The sequence below is a fragment of the Pelophylax lessonae genome, assembly GCF_965119305.1.
Source record: "Pelophylax lessonae genome assembly, chromosome: 1".
NCBI lineage: Eukaryota > Metazoa > Chordata > Amphibia > Anura > Ranidae > Pelophylax > Pelophylax lessonae.
Genome location: NC_138768.1, coordinates 413,946,856 through 413,964,289, shown reverse-complemented (window position 1 = coordinate 413,964,289; position 17,434 = coordinate 413,946,856). Strand labels below are relative to the sequence as shown.

Below are 17,434 nucleotides of genomic sequence, written 5' to 3'. Positions count from 1 at the left end.
ATCTGAATCACCAGGCATACGATACATAAATTGTGATTCCCACTACAGTTAATGTGAAGAGACTATGGGGATGCATGACAAAAACACAGATCACTTTTTCGGACCACAACCTTGTCGGTAACATAAAAATTCCACTACATATACCTGCAACAGGTGGAAAAATGTACCAGCATAAGTTAATATACCCATTAAAGTGCTTCGTCTACACATTCCAGTCTGGTTGTGTCACCAGGCTGACCAACGCTACTGTAAGAATAAGATGCATGTTACCTGTACACTTATTTAGTCTATATATATGATCCATGAATAAAAAAAAAAAAAAAAACTATATAGGGTGTGGTGAAAGGAGGCGGTACATTAAAAGGATAGTGAAAAAATTGTATCTGGGAAGAAAAAAAGCAAAGTGGAACAGAAAAAAGAAGCGCTGGGGAGGAGTAAATATTTACAGCACTGCAGCACTCTCATCTAACGGTAAACACATCTAAGTGTATGGAACTCTTCAGTAGCATTTTGACAGACACTCCTTTCACCAAAGCACCATTTATTTCTATCACTCAAGTAAGTTACTGTAGCAGCTGAATATCACATAGCTTACATCGACTTGCATTATGTATGCCAGTTCATTAAACACATAATTGGAAATGTATTGATGTCAAACAGGAAGCATGCACACAACGTCACAAAAGTTAACAATGAAACAAAACCTAGCGATAATGTTTCCGCAAATTTTAGCTACCTGTGGTCATTTTTTTGCTGGGAAAAAAAGATGATTGAAGCTGTTGCTTACTGCATAACTGCACAACTTTGGCTAGATTCAAGTGACATCATTAGGGGAAACTGTCAAACAAAGTGCTGTAATCTCAACATTTAGCATTAGAAGGTAACAGGGTGAGAAAAAAGAACTCTGAAACAAAGTTACATGTTCTTCTAAAGGCATAAGGTGGTACATTTTATATATATATATATATATATATATATATATATATATATATATAGATATCTATATATATATATATACATATATATATATATATATATATATATATATATATATATATATATATATATATATATATATATATATATATATATATATAGATATATGCATAATTATCATGTAAATGGTTAAAAAAAAAAGAAAAATATTGTAATGCCTGAGACCACACTACACTGACGGTACAAAAATCGAATTCCACATTCCTACATTTTCAATATGTGTTTTAGATTAATGTGCAGAATTTAAAAAGCTGCTAAAAAAATAAATAATAATAACGTATTCAAGCATAAATAAGCAAAAAGAGTGTTAAAAAGTAGTAAAAATTTGCATATGGCTTGTAGCAGCATGCAGTAGTAACGATCTGTCAGTTAGACGTCTCATGTCATTTCTTTTGTCAGCAAGTACAACATGAAAGCTAGGACTAGTGGCAACTGAGTAATTTAATGGCAATGTACAGCGCTTCACAAAAAGGATACTAATATAACCTGCCATTGCGAGACTTTATCTTGTCACTGAAGTATGATGGGACTAGAGAGAACACACACTGACTTAAATTCCTCTCTAAGGAGATTTTAATTAAATGACATACAACCTTCTGTTCTATTATAATAAACAGTGTATGATGGAGAATCTCTTCTAACGCAGTTAAAAGATGGCGATTTAATTTTTTTTTTTTTAACTTACTGTGACTTAAGAACATGTAGAGTAAAATAAATATAAATATAATTTAATCCTCAAAGATATCTCATCTACTATACTACTAATAGGTAATATGGATACCTAGATAGAGATAAGATGAGAGGTAGCCTGTGTTCACCTGTTCTCACTCATAAATGGCAGAACAACAAAAAATTACATAAAACAGTAAAACCGTAGAAAAAGCATTTTTTTTATCTCTAAAACAGCCAAATTGAATTAATGTAATCAGCCATCGATCTACTAAATATATATTGAACTTGGTTGGTAATGATGACATTAGACATATATATTGGCTTTAAGGTAGTGTTATCCATCTGAAATTTAGATGGACAGCAATATGCCAACGCATACTTATCAAAACGCATGTAAAAATCAATAACATGCCGATTACATAAAATCATTTAAAAAATGTTAGGTATGTTAAATAGAAAAGTTATTTATTTCTACTGAAATCATTATGACGAGGATCATTCTGTTGTTCTTTTTATGATCAGTAGAATATACACGTAATAAGCACTTGTAAAAATTGTAAAAATGACAATTAAAAAGGAATTAAACAGCAAAGGTTTGCAAGGGAGAACGAAACATGCATTCAGAAATTAGTACACATTTCACGGCTGTAGAAAGCAGGACAATTCTCAATGCTGCATGTCCACCATGTAGAAAGTGATGGAAATGTTCAATTAAAATTACCTTTAATGCATTAAAAACTTTGATAAAAAATTTAATAAAGCATAAACATAATACATTAAAAATTCACTGTAATGTGTACAACAGAAAATTAGTTGCTGTTATCATTAAAATGTACAAATTTAAGGTGTGGAAAATGTTTTTTTTTTTCCTTTTTTTGTGTTTGGATACTGTATGATTTATCGTGCTATAATATCTTCACACAAAAATATAAATATTGCTGATGTATTTTGTGATAGGTAGCATTCTAACTTAATGACTAAATGTTACCCTGCTTTATATTATGATGATGTTCAAAATCCCATTCAGACTGAGATTCATAATAATAGGATATCATAAGGTTATTAAATATTTTTCTCTTGGCAAAAACTTTCTTAATAGTGTACGGCTGAACTTTTTGTTAAGGTTTTCTCAGTAATAATCATACATCTTTCTGCAAAGAAAGAGTGTTTAACCTTTTCATGGTTTGAAGCACCTGCACTATTCAACAGAAGCTCTCTAGCTATTAAAGGGTTTACAAGCGCACTACACATGCCTTAAGTAGGCCACATTACATTACACTAGGCTGCATTCCAGTCTGGCAAATAATGGGTCACTGCAGTATATCAAGTTTAATTAACTGGGCTTAAATTTATAGAAATGGCCAGTTTGGGTTACATTCCTGAATATATTTCACTGATTCAACCACATTTATGAAAATGTAGGATTATTGGCATGTCACCTGTTATATTACATATACCCAATCACTTCAATATTGTATGTTTTCTTTTCTTATCACTTCTACATTTTGCTTGCTTTACAGCGTACTTTACCTAGTTAACTCTCTGGATTGTCAATCCATTTAACAATTTCCTTTTAGATATATTTTTTAAACGCTTATAATGACAAGTCACTGGTCATTTATTTTAATTGAAAAATATATGACCAATAAACATACCTTAAGAAAAAAAAAAAAAAGAAAAGCAAACAAAACTATTTTGTGTGTTTATTTTTAAGCTACTATTACGTCCCACAAAATTACATTTATTCATTCTTCGGTTGCATTTCAGAAAATATACTAAGCGATGCTCCTTTTCAATTTAAGGTTAAACAATCAATAAAGCAAAATATAGCTGCAATAAAAGAGAACTTTCCTTTAATTCTTACTTATGAGATGTGACAGTCTAACAGGTATTTAACAATAAAAGGAAAGAATAGAATTTATTTTATTAGGATGCTGGAAATAAATATATTCAATAATCAATAATTGTAAAAATGTTGCTGTTTTTTCCTGTCATCTATCACATCCCAGGTCTGGTTCCTGCTCTTCTCAAACCCCTCTCTCTGCTATTTGCCTTGCATACCTCTGCCAGATGAAGGCAAAAAGGGTTGGGGTGATCAGGCATAAGTCAGGGGAGGACATGCAAGCAGTTTCTGGTCATTCTCTACTTGTCATCGATCAAAGTGACCCCAAACAACCACCTTCAAACACAGTTCACAAATATGCCCTTTCAGGTTATCAGTTATTTTGGTGCTGAAAAAGAAGTCACTGCACTGAAGCAGATGATGAATTCATGATACTTTAAAGATGTTATGTACAGTTTTACACTACCAAAAATAAAAAGTGAGGCCCAGCTATCTTTCACTTGATATCTCGCACTGTTAATTTACTTTGAAGGAAAAAAAAAAAAAAAAAATCTAAATTTGACTTCAGGAAGGCATCCATGTCTTGATGAGCTATTAACTTTTAATGATTCCATTTGTATTTTAAAAGCACACTTACAGTAAAGGATGAACACATTTACTGAAGACGTGCAATGCACTGAATGGGACTTGTTGTGCATACTAAAGGCTGAAGTAATGTGCTTATTTGTGACTTTAGAACAGTGCCATTAACATCAATTTTGTGGCTGCGATGCCTGCTTTGTACTGTATAACCTGCCTTTTACAGTGAGCCAAGTTGCTCTTTTTTTACAGAGTTTGAAAGTCATTTTCCCAACAAGCAGCGGGATAAAGTATGATTAAAGAATGATGTTTTGCTACTCAGACACCTGAAATGAAGCAGTTACTTGGTGCATTATGTTTCCTTCACTAAGTTTTAAGTATTGGCAGATGGAAGCTGTGAATTATGTACTGTATGTATTTCCTGGACAATTAATCAAGCTAATCTGTTAAAAATTCCTTTGTAACCAATACATTTGCTGGAGCTGACATCTGAATTCTGGAGGATACACCTGATGGAATGCAGATAAGTAGTTAAGGTTCCATCATTTTGCTCAACTGAAAACAGGTCTACACTGCAAAGAATATGTAACAAGTGTCGCTATAGGTGAAAAAAGATAGAACAACCTTTTTAAAAAAAATCATCAAATGCAAATATATTTCACTAGCTTTTTATACAGTAACACATAATGTCGTGTTTACTTTTAAAAGTAATTATTCATAGATGCTTCAGATTAAAAAAGCTCAAAGTGCTTAAACACGTGTCTAGGATTAATGCACAAAATTGTTGTAGACTGCCAAAACATGAGTAGCAAATTATTAAAGCCATAATAAAGGCTGTCCCAATTCTCTCAGCTTTTTAATCTCTGAAACCGGAACAAATTTAGGAAGGCTTCCCTTCCCACCACAATTCCTAATTTACATGTTTGTTTACGTTAGGCTTTTTTTTTCAGCGTTGCTGAGACTGCACGCTTTTAAATTTATTTCTCTCGTTTCTAATGCCAAACAGGCAATCGTTCACGCTGTCCTTGTGGCTCAATAGCCATTTATCAATTGATCATTATTTGGATTCAATTCTGTTAACTCCTCTTTAAAATTACACTCTTTCTGTAAATTAAAGTGGGCCGGTGATATAGTCGGGGAAAGCATATTACCTGCCTTTATAAAACTTTCTTTATGTCAACTATATGTCTGCTGACAACTTGTCAAAACTAAAAACATTTAAGATGTTTTAGTCGGAATCTGCAGAAGTACACTTGCCCTGTAGAGTTCATACAAAGAGTGTGGTAGATAGATAGATAGATAGATAGATAGATAGATAGATAGATAGATAGATAGATAGATAGATAGATAGATAGATAGATAGATAGATAGATAGATAGATAGATAGATAGATAGATAGATAGATAGATAGATAGATAGATAGATAGATAGATAGATAGATAGATAGATAGATAGATAGATAGATAGATAGATAGATAGATAGATAGATAGATAGATAGATAGATAGATAATTGGATATAATGATAGATGTATATATTGTTATGTACGTAGTTTGTTGTTGTTGTTGTTGTTGTTGTTGCTGCAATAGTGTTGTTACCTTTACGGTTTATGTCCATATTAAAGAACTACTGTTTCAGTTCACGTCCATGTTCGTTAGTGATTCATATCAGCTTACAGTATTATCAGCAGTAATCAGGGTCCCTCTACAGGAGATACCAAAATATGCCTTGTTAAAAAGCTTGCTTTAGCCAAAACCGGTGTCCTCACAATATAGAAGTAGTAGAGATGTTACTGCTAATTCTAAGTTTCCCTTGCCCTTTCATAACAAATAAAAGTTTCTAAAAAGTTTATTTTAAACACTTATATGTAAAATAAAGTGTAGGAAATAGGTTTTCTATAAAATGTGGCCCTCGTTTGATTACAAACACAACACTAGGTGTGCAGTTCTGATGCAGTCACTCACTCTACAGTTTATATTCTTTACTGAGGTGGCAAGATAAGAAGGAAAATGCTTTTGACAGACTTTAGCATAAGTTTGGTTCTTGACCAGGAGATAGAGTCAGTTGTATATTTTCTCTAACTTTTTTTTTTTTTTAAAGGCAAACACTGTAGGATGGTGCAGAGAAGATGCAGCCGGCTGCCTACGTATCACCATGTGCATGGTACAGAGACACCGGCTTGTGTGATTAATTATCAGTTGTTACTGGCCTCGCAATAACATTTCAGCTTTCCCGTCAATAGCAGCATACCAAGATGCCTTTAAGGCGGCCCCCAGTGCAGGAAAAGCTCTAGGGAGGACGCCAAGACACAGTCTTGCTTGCAGTGTGAGTGAGAGAAGAAGGGGGAGAGAAGAAAGTGCCTATGTATATGTGTTGAAGAATGCAAGAGACACTGATTTGGAAATGGGTTAAAGAATAAATAATCTTGGAAAAGCAAAATAAACTGAATAATAATGGAAAAAAAAGCAAGACTAAAAAAAAAAGAAAAAAAGGAGAGAAGCTTAACTGACTTAGCTATCAACCATCCGCTCTGTGCCGTGAGCAGTTTAAACAACACAGCAGTTCAGCTCATCTGAGAACTGGGGGAAGCTGTGTTCAACCACATGAAGTCAATTAAGATCCTAGGAGAGGGGCCCCTCAAATTTCTATCACTGCGAAATCAGGGAAAGGAAGGAGGAAAGAGTGGATGTGGTTTTAATTCCACTTTTGATTACTTTCGCAGAAAGGATGCTACGGGCATTAATTGTTTTACATTTCATCTAAATTTCACTTTTGGTTTTTCTACGTCCCCCCTCTCTGAACAACTCCGAAAGAGACGCAGGTAACCGGCCTCTGAAGTGACATTACAAGTAAGCCCTGTTTCTTTCTAAGTAGAAAAAGGAAACTTTTAAAATAAAATGAACCTGAAAAGTTACCCTAAAACAGAACCAGAGAAAGCAGCGGGACGCATTAGTGCTTCCCAAAAAAAGTAGCAAAAAAGGATAAAATAAAAAAAAATTTCAGAACATACGTGAAAAGTACATTGTCAATGTCATTGAGATCACCAAGTTCATTTCTGAAAGCGATAAAGTTATAAAAAAAAGGATGCACTCACCTGTTGGGACATTCTGAAAAGAAGATTGGCGTCACAGTTTTGCCATGCCCCCATGTACCCAGGGTCGCTTGTCGGTGTCCTCGTTCCGAACTGCATGGAGTTGTCAGGACAAGAGTCTCTGAATGCCCGGTCTCTCGCCCTCCTGTCTCGTTGTCTGTCTCTCAGTATGTCTCTTTCTCTCACATCCACTTCTGCCTCTTCTGACTGAAAAGTGAAGGTGGATTTTTGAGCCTCTTGGCATTCAGTAGCACAAGTGTGGAGTAGTTACAGAGCTGCATGTAGACTGCATTTCATTTAGAGAAAGAGAGTAAAAAAGGCTAGGAGAGGATGAGGAAAAGGGTGGGTGGGAGGTGAAGTAGTAAGGAGGGATGTGCTGCTGATGGTGGGGGGGTGAGAGATGCAAAGCTTATTTTGCACCTTCCTCACAGATACCCCTATCATTTATGCATGGATTGTGACTCCCCAAGGCTCCTCTTTGCTCAGCCTAACAGCTGCCTGTCAGGTGTGCATGTAGCACTAAAGGAGGAGAAAAAAAAAACTGCCTGAGACCTAAGAAGCAGCTTTAAGGATGTCACTGGCTAGAAGAGCACAGAGTCAACTGCACTGCTCCACTGTCAGGCACCAAATGACATCCTGCACTAACCTCTCTCAGCCTACAGATACCCATATACACAGACACGCGCGCACACACACTCACTGATCACAGGCACTTGGGAGGGAAAGGGCTCTGGCCCTCTCTAGCATGCCTTTCACATTCTATCTCCTGCTTTTCTTCAATGAAACCTCAAATAAAGAAAGCCACATCTGACAATTGTCAGTGCCACATGCACCTCTTTGTACTCATTTTTTTTTTTATACTTCTTTCTGACCTTACTATAAAAAAAAAAAAGAGGAATCAAATTTAGAATAAGATCAAGTAAGTTGGCAACGACAATGTTGAAATATTTTGCTGATTTACTTGGTGCCAAGCTGTCAATATAAATGATTTAAACTGAGGCTAAATGAGGTACAGAAACAGGCAGCAGAACTTTTTTTTTTTTTTCAGCTGGATGATCTGTCCCATACATTCCATTTGTGCTCACACTTCTGAAGTCAGAAGCTGAAAGGTTTTATGGGTTTGTCCATAAAAAAAAAAAAAGCACACAGTCATAAAAATCATCTACGTTTGGTTTTATACACGTATAACAACAGAGATCAAACCGTGAACAATAAATGAAAAAAAATAAAATAAATAAAAAATGAATGAATGAATGAAAAACAAAGCACTTGGTAACTTATACGTCTGTACTTGAAGCGAAGGGTTAAACGTCTGACCCTGGTTATACCTTTAGCCTCATAATGTCCCAGACACCACTGCAACACAGAGCCATAGAAAAGCTGTTTTTTCTTAAAAGTTCTCTTAGAAAGTAAAGTCAAAGTCGATTTGTCTGGCAATAAAACAACGCAGACATGCAATAGGACAAATGGACAAAAAAGCACCACTTTCTCTTCATATCTTCAACATAACAATAAAGCCAGCATCCAACGTCTGTAAAACAAACAAAGACGGGGAGGCAAAGAGCTTGTGTGACTGCTCGGTGTCATTAGTACACAATGAGGAGAGATGAGAAAACCTACACTGTGTTGACACAAATGTGCCTTGCTCTCCCTATTCCACAGCTCTTGAAAGCTTTTCTGTTAAACTTTCCTTCAGTTCACCATTAAGCGCGCGTGCGCACGCTCACACATAGATATAGGCACACATACACAAAAAAAAAAAAGACGTCTTTAGCAAAATCAGCTCTGCACGCTGTACAAATCTTAACTGACCGGTTATCATAAAATTCACACAAAAATATCAATAAACATGACTATAGTAAAAAAAAAAAAAAAAAAGTCAATATGTTGTCAATATATATATATATATATATATATATATATATATATATATTTATATATATTAGTCAAGTGGAAGGGAAGAAGGGACAAGAGCACAAGGAGAGAAGCTGTGAGTCAATTGTGCCAACAGTGGCTGTGCTTTCACAGCCCAGATATTAGCCATTTAAACTCCCTCTAAAATTTGCTAGCCTCTTGATTTCTGAAGTGGCACTCAATGCTTCAGTCAAGCTGCCTGCTCAGCTCCTGACCTTCCCACTAATGGCTGTTATTTGAGGGAGGCTTAAGGACACTGTCAATAGCAGGCTTCCTCCTATCTCCTCTCCTCTGCATCACTCCCCCCCCCCCCTCCTCTCTGTCCCTGTCTCTTTCTCCATCTATCTCCTACACCTCCCCTCACTCACCACTCCTTGCCTTTACTGCTCTGAGTCATGCAGTACTAGTATGTGTCAGTATAAATAGTAAGAGAGAAAGTGTGTACATATATATATATATATATATATATATATATATATTGCATATACGAGCACCTGCTCTAGTAATAGACTGTTTTATTAAAACTGTTATTCTGCAAGACTTGAGATTCCCAGAGGACTGGGCCATGTCAAAGCCGATATAATTAACTAGAGGCTCAGCAACGGATCAATTACCAGACAAGCAAGTGATAGTGAAATCAATGAAAGATCATCAGGCACATTATCAGTGTTGCAACTCATTAGGGTAAAACTGAGAAGTGTGCTCAAAGCGAGCCCAGGCAAGGTGGCATTACAAAACAAAGGGCTAATTTGGAGGCCCTGCTGCGAACAATCTGTAACCGAATTAGCCTCTTTCCCCCCCGCACCCCCACAGCTGCCTAAACTGCGCGGTACTGTAACTAAATGTGACAGACCGAGAGGAGCAGTTTATTAAGACACCAACTTCAAGTTTATTTAGTTCATAAACTCTCTCCCAGAAAATCAATATGGTCTGTGCAAGGATTATAAGGCAGACTGCCTTAATACATCCAGACGTGAGTTCCTAATGCAAGGGTCACTGCTAGTAAAGGAGCTGAACCTATCTGTAAAGTCTTTAAAAATCAAAATATGCTATAGCCTGATGAGCTAAGAAAGGTAAGATACCTTACAGCTCCTATCTAGCAAGAAGAAGAACGCAAACGGAGATCAAAACGTCTAGGTGTCCATCTTCATTAAGGTTTCTCTATATTGTTAATTCAAAAATTAAGCAAACAAGAAAGATCAATAAGAATAGATCATTATACATTGTGTGGCCTGACAGCATGTCTTTAATTGTGACGAGTTCACTTAACGAGCAATATGATCACAGAGCATAGTGAACAATAGAGGCATAACAAAGAACGCACAGGCTGGTGAAATTCTAATGCAGAGAAAAAAACATAAGAGTGTATGTAAAACAGGTAGTAGTAGCCAAGTGTATCTGAATTAGAACGGCACACACAAAACTGTGAAACCAGCCAGGTTCTGTCTTTAGACTTTCTAGAAAAGAAACTGTCAAAGGTTCAAGAGCAGTGAAGTTGACTGCTGTTTAAGAAAGTGATGGTGCAATTTCTAAAATCAGGCCCATCGACTGTTGTGTGCCCCACAACTTCCTGAACAAAGTTTATTTCTGTGTGGAATTATTATGAATGAACATCAATGCTCCACATTTTCAGGACAACAAAAATGTATTGTGGAATTCAGATTTTGGATTGGGGATTTATCAAGCAGGTTGTCCACCCAAGGCTTTAAAGCATATGTAAACCCAAAAAAAAACATTTAAAGAGGAAGTAAACCCTCCTCTGCAAGTTGTACCTAGAGGTAAGCCTATGATAAGGCTTACCTATAGGTACTGTAAATATCTCCTAAACATGTACAGTTTAGGAGATATTTACCTTACATGCAGCCAGTGACGTAACTGGCGCATGCGCTCCGAAGGAACGGCCGCTGGTGCCGTTCCTTCCGAGCCCTGTGCCATGACCGTCGGCTCCCGCGTGCGTGCGCGGGAGTAACGTCACCGCGGCTCCGGCTAATCAGATGGCCGGATGCCGCGATCCCGGAAAACGGGCAACTGAACATGTCGCCCGTCATACAGGTAAGCGGGCGGCACAACGGGGGCTCGTTCTAAGGTAAGTATTTCATAATGAGCTAGTATGCAATGCATACTAGCTCATTATGTGTTTCTCTTGCAGGTTGAAAAAAAAAATTGGGGGTTTACAACCTCTTTAATTATTCATTTTTTTTTTAGACTTTTTCCCTTTATCTTCACCTGGTGATTCTACCAGTAATATTTTGTGTCCTAGGATGAGAACATTCACCCACTTTACTGTATCTATGGAGAAGTGTTGTCACCCTAGGCCGCTCTCCTGGAATTGGACAACAAACACTTGCCCCACTTCTTATCTTCATTAAATAAGCAGGTGGTGCTCTACAGTTAAAGCAGAACTTCACCTATAAGTGGAAGTTTCACGCTCTCCTCTCCCCCCCCTCATTTATAATTTATATATTTTTTTGGGGGGGGGGGGTGGAGCGGTTACCTTGTTTTGACAGGTACACGCTCCCATTTCAGCTCGGATTGCCTAAGCAATGTAAATGGAAGTTCTCTCACCCCTCCCCCTGCAACCTTCTGGGACATGACACAGAGGTCCCTGAAGGCGGCAGGACCATTCACAAAGTGCAGTGTAGCTTGCGCAAGTGCAGTGGGCAGCCAGCTGGAAGGAGTCACAGTTGAATGCCCTCAGACTGGTGAAGAACTGGCTCAGGTGAGGACAGAGCTGGATCCCTGGACAGGTGAATGTATGTTTATTGAAATTCAGCAGCTACAGTTTTTGTAGCTGATGACTTTAACATTTTTGCACATCTGACTGAATCTCCTTCTTGTGGGAAGATAGATGGCAAAGATAAAACCACTGTTACAGATATCAGTTCAGTGTACAGGATGTTACAAGGCTATTGGAATTAGCAGGTATTTTTTGTATTTGCACTTTCATAAATATTTCTAAAAGCAAGACCAGAAATGCAAAATAATGCAGTTTTCCTTACATTTCTGGTCTTGCTTTTAGAAATATTTAAGAAACATCACAGCGATATTTCATATATATATATATATATATATATATATATATATATATATATATATATATATATATACAATGGTACAACACTCTTATTACATTTGTTAAGAAAAACTACAATTCTTTATGTGTGGCTATTACACATTATAGGCACATGCAACAAAATTCTACAATTTAGTTCCTTATTGGAGCCACTCATTCTCCTTAGGATGTCAAAATGAGCAGGTAAAGTATTTATAAAGTCAAAACCATCTTTTTAGTTCTGGATAAGATTTTTAGAACTTTTGTCAGTAATTCCTAACTTGTTTTAATTTGTTTTTGCTGGCTGTTTTGCTGTCAGTTACTATACAGAAATGAAATACACAGTGGGGTAAATTTACTAAAACTGGAACACTCAGAATCGGGTGCACCTTGAGCCAATCAGCTTCTAACTTCAGCATGTTCAATTAAGCTTTGACAATAAAACCTGGAAGCTAATTGGTTTCTATGCAGAAGTGCACCAGGTTTTGCATGCTTCAGCTTTAGTAAATAAACCCTAATGAGGGCTAATTCCAAGTCAGACTCCCTAAAAAGATGTCCCCAATGGAATATTCCCCTCACCTCTACTGTACAGCTAAAATTTTAAATTTCCCATCATTTCTTCCCCTGGGAACAATGGTGACCAGGATGATCAAAAAGGGTAAATCTCCCTAGTCTGGACACAGGAATAAAACTCAAAAGAGGTAATAACACTTCCACACTCTACCTAAAGTTTAAAAAAGGTTTGGGCTTTAACCCCTTGCCGACCGCTGACATTGAGCGTACTTCAGCAAAGTGGCTCCTTATCGTCCAGCGATGTAGGTCTACGTCGCTGGACTCCTCCCCTTGTGGCGCACCGCCGGAGGCTGGCTCCCGGAGTCGGGCCAGGGGAGGAGAGGCGGTGATCACCACCACTCTTCCACGATCGTCAGGGATCGAATGAGGAGATCCGCCCTCTTGTGTAAACAAAGAGGGCGGATCTCCTATGTGACAGACAGTCACAGGTTACAGGATTCAGCATAGCTGAACCTGCGATCTGTGCCTGTGTCACACAGTCCCCTCCCCTCACACACGTCAGTAAGCACCAGGCATACATTAACCCCTTGATCACCAATAAAAGTTAACCCCCTCCCTGCCAGTGTCATTTTTACAGTAACAGTGCATATGTATAGCACTGATTACTGTAGTAATGTCACTGGTACCCCAAAAAGTGTCAAAAATGTCAGTTAGGGGTCCGGTCTGTCCGCCACAATGTCGCAGTCCCGCAAAAAAAATCGCAGATCGCCGCCATTACTAGTTAAAAAAAAACAATAAAAATGACATAAATTTCCTGTAGTTAATACCTGCGATAACTTTTGTGCAAACCAATCAAAATACGCTTATTGCCATTTTTTTACCAAACATATGTAGCAGAAAACAAATTGGCCTAAAATGTTAAAAAATTTAGATTTTTACATTTTTTTTGGGGGGGGGGATTTTTATATAAGAAAATGTGAAAAATATTGTTATTTTTTCAAAATTGGCGCTCTTTTTTTGTTTATAGCGCAAAAAGTAAAAATCGCACAGGTGATCAAATACCACCAAAAGAAAGCGCTATTTGGGGGGAAAAAAAGGACATAAGTTTGGGTACAGCGTCGCACGACCAGGCAATTGTCCGTCAAAGTAACGCAGTGACGAATCGCAAAATATGGCCTGGATGTAAAGCAGGAAAATCCTCCGGTCCTAAAGTGGTTAAACACACTATGTACAACTATGAACAAAATATGCAGACACGGGCTTTGTGTGGACATATAGATGAGACACTGAGTACAATAAAAAAAAAAAACTTTATTATGTACCATTAAAAATCTATTACACAAAATTAAAAATAACTCTCAACATTAGGGTTCACAACATGCAAAGATTTCCATTACAGTTCATATGTGGGCTCTTGGTCATGTACACATAATCTTAAAACAGGAGGACTGACTTCCCAATAGGGAATCATCAAGACCCAATGTGAGTAAATCTCCATAAAGACACCATTGTAGTCAAAGTAGTTCAAGACACATATATTTCACAGAGGGGGCTCTTGATAAGTATCTTAGAAACAAACTCAGTTCACATCAATCCAGCCCGCAGGACACTGGCTTTAGACACATTTTGTATCTGTATCCAGGTAGGTAAAAAATAAGTTCATGGTTCTAGATGCAATTACACCTTTCGCTGATATGAGCCTGCATGAGCTAACATCAGCAGGATGTAGTGGACAGAATAGACACATATAAAGGCATGCTTTCAGTGAATATAACATTCACAGGTGGCAAATTAATCACTCTACTTTAAAACCCATGCACCAGGAAGATTCACCTGCAGTGAATATCTGGTGGATGTCACATTTACTGCTATATAAATGTCCTTAGGAGTTCTTTTTTTTTTATTTTGTGCACAAGCACATAATTTAATCTCCAAAATCCGCACCTAATTAAAAAAAAAAAACAAAAAAAAAATTTAAGATGGATGACAAATTTTTGTTGTTTGTTGTTTTGATGCCTTCTGTAGCTAAAGATGGAGACTGGGAACACAGAGTTCTCACATCCTGCACATTAGGCTTCCTGTGAGCAACCTCTCAGCATCTACCTGGAAGTTGTTGAGTTCATTCACTGCAGTGGCAGATCATTGATTCAGAGTTCAGGAAGTCTATTCTGCTTCACATGACCAACCCACAAATATGTTCTGTACAACTATAGCTTTTAAATATATATAAAGTGGAAAAAATAATGAATTGATTCTGTATTGCAGACTATTTGAAGCAAAGTTATGGAAACAATAAAACTATTAAACTGCAGTAAATCGTTGGAAGCATAAACTGTTCAATGAAGTGTTCCCATTTCTTCATACCTATCCCACAATACAGTTCCTGGTGCCTCCGCAATGTATGAGCAGAAATAAGTACTATCCAACAGGAAAGGTGGTGGGGTGTAACCAGGGCTGCTGATAGGCGGTGGAGCCTGAAACACCCCCTTACCAGGCATGAGTTCAATTCCTGCAACTAGGGGGAAGCAGACATGGTGGAAAGGGGACTCTTTATTTTCCACTGGGATCTGGTGGAGTACCCCATGCAAGTTTCAACTCTCAGCAAGTAAGGTAAAGTTCCCTGGGCACCATCAGTTCTGGGGGGCAGAGGGGACTCTTTAATTTCTTTCATGCACAGGAGAAGTAATCTGAGGTGCTGTGGCTCCTAAAATTAGGTGAAGGTTCTGGCCCGTGCAGGGCTGTCCCAGGAAGAGTCAGGCAGGCTATACAGGGCACCATGATTTCTATTGGCAGCCCTGGTTGTAACTAAAGCTATAGATAGACTGACTTAAAGTCAGTGTTTTTAAGGTATCAGTATTATTAATGCAGCCTGGACAGAACCAAACAAATAAAACTTTAAACAAAAGATATGTGCTAACTAGGGATGATCGAACGGTTCGGGTCGACCATCAGTTCGCCCACGAACATTGGGTGTTCGAAATTCGGCCGAATTCCGAACTTTTTGCGGTAAAAGTTCGGAATTCGGTCACCAGAACTGCCCAAAATGCAATGGGACAGGAACTGGGCTTTAAAAGCCTGTGATTGGCCCAGAAACATCAGTAAAAGCCAATGAGGGGGCAGGAGTCTGCTAGGAACGTGATTGGAGTGACTACGGTGTCCAGGGGCCAATCAGGAGTGAATACGCCCCCCAGTATATAACATAGCCTAACCTCTAGCACTGTAATACAGAGGCTTTTGAAGAGAGTGGAAGCATTTGTGTTTCTCCTGCTTCTTGTAAAGCTCCAGTGTCATTTTGCAATTATCTTCTGCTGTATGGAGCTCTTCTTTTAGTGTGAGGAAAGGTATATGCAGTGTAGTTTGGGGAACTATATACCACTATAGTTAGATTCAATAATCTAGTTTTTGTAGGGATACTTTTAAGTGTCAGGGATCCGTCTAGTAATCATGTTGCACTGATGATATATCTACAGCAGGTATACGTGCTTGCTAGTCAGCTATTGTGCAAAATACCACACCCACTTACAGGAAGCACATGGTGACCCCACTCTGCCATGTCAGGGTGACCGGAGTTTAGGGTAACCTGACTCTGCCATGCCAGGGTGACCCCACTCTGTCATGTCAGAGTGACCGGAGTTTAGGGTGACCTGACTCTGCCATGCCAGGGTGACCCCACTCTGTCATGTCAGGGTGACCATAGTTTAGGGTGACCTGACTCTGATAAAGCCTCAGTGACAACTATACATAAATTAAAATTCATCACAAAAAAAAACAGATTATCTTTCTTACAATTTCAGTAGCGCAGGGATGGTGTTACCCTCCTTTCATAAAGTGCAAATAAATAAAGTGCATAAATTGCATAAATAATCAAAAACATCCAACTATGCAAGAACAGAGTCCTTCAAAAGTTTTTCAATAATTGGCTCCCTATCAAAAACGACAATTTTTAAGAACTTTTTTTGCCTGATTCATAGTCCCTGGGGCATGACCCAGAACCCTAGGTACTTTTTAGGGGCATTTATTAGGTTTTAGGGCTTAAAAATGTTTTTTTTTTTGATTCCCGAAGTTCGGGTCCCATTGATTTCAATGGGGTTCTGGAATCCGAACCGAACTTTCGGGAAATTCGAGTGTCCTGGTCGAACCGAACTTTTCAAAAGTTCGATCATCCCAAGTGCTAACAGTTTCCTCTTATTCCTCAACAATGAGCGGTCCTTACTCCTTGACAACATGGTGTTCACATAAAGATGAGTGAGTCTGTTCTGTCTAGGAGCACTGTAAGCCCAGGACGGTATGATGCATGAGGCATGCAAGTGGGTTGGATGAATCAGAAAGAGGACCTGCACTCGATCACAGAACAATGAGTTTGCAGGGAGCAGTGCTAAAGGAAAGGTGAATAGTGCAGTGAAAACTGCTTGTTTAATCCCTACACCAGTTGAGTGATAGATTTTTAATTTTGTAAAAAAAAAATTTGGAGTTAAGCTTGAGGATATGAAAGAAATTTAAAGTGGAACTTTGCCAATACTAGTCTGATAGCAATTAATGTTCTTTAACAAAAGAGCATACAGTCCACATTAATAAATATGCTACCAAAATTGCCTCCAGCTTTGCTGCTGTGTCTTCTTGCTTGAGGCCGCCATTTTGTTGAAGCCCAGAGTGGTCACTTCTTTTCTGAGAACTCTCCCCCTGTACTTGGTCTCAAAAACTATTATTTCACAATTAGGTGTGTTTCCAGCCTTGATTGTATGTCTTGGCTCAGTTAGAATGGAAGGCTGACAGAT

At 37.9% G+C, this 17,434-nt stretch overlaps 1 protein-coding gene across 5 annotated transcripts in view; it reads right to left on the bottom strand.

Moving 5' to 3' along the window:
* BNC2 (basonuclin zinc finger protein 2) overlaps window positions 1–17,434 on the bottom strand; it is an 806,895-nt gene that overhangs the window by 394,491 nt on the left and 394,970 nt on the right. For 3 of the 5 annotated variants that reach the window (XM_082242957.1, XM_082242956.1, XM_082242960.1), the window contains one exon: window positions 7,184–7,387. The exons of 1 other annotated variant lie outside the window; for it this stretch is intronic. In XM_082242957.1, coding sequence (XP_082099083.1) covers window positions 7,184–7,387 — 204 coding nt within the window. Of the gene's footprint in view, window positions 1–5,687; window positions 5,794–7,183; window positions 7,388–17,434 lie in introns of those variants that run through there. One more of the 5 variants, XM_082242962.1, reaches the window with a different exon arrangement.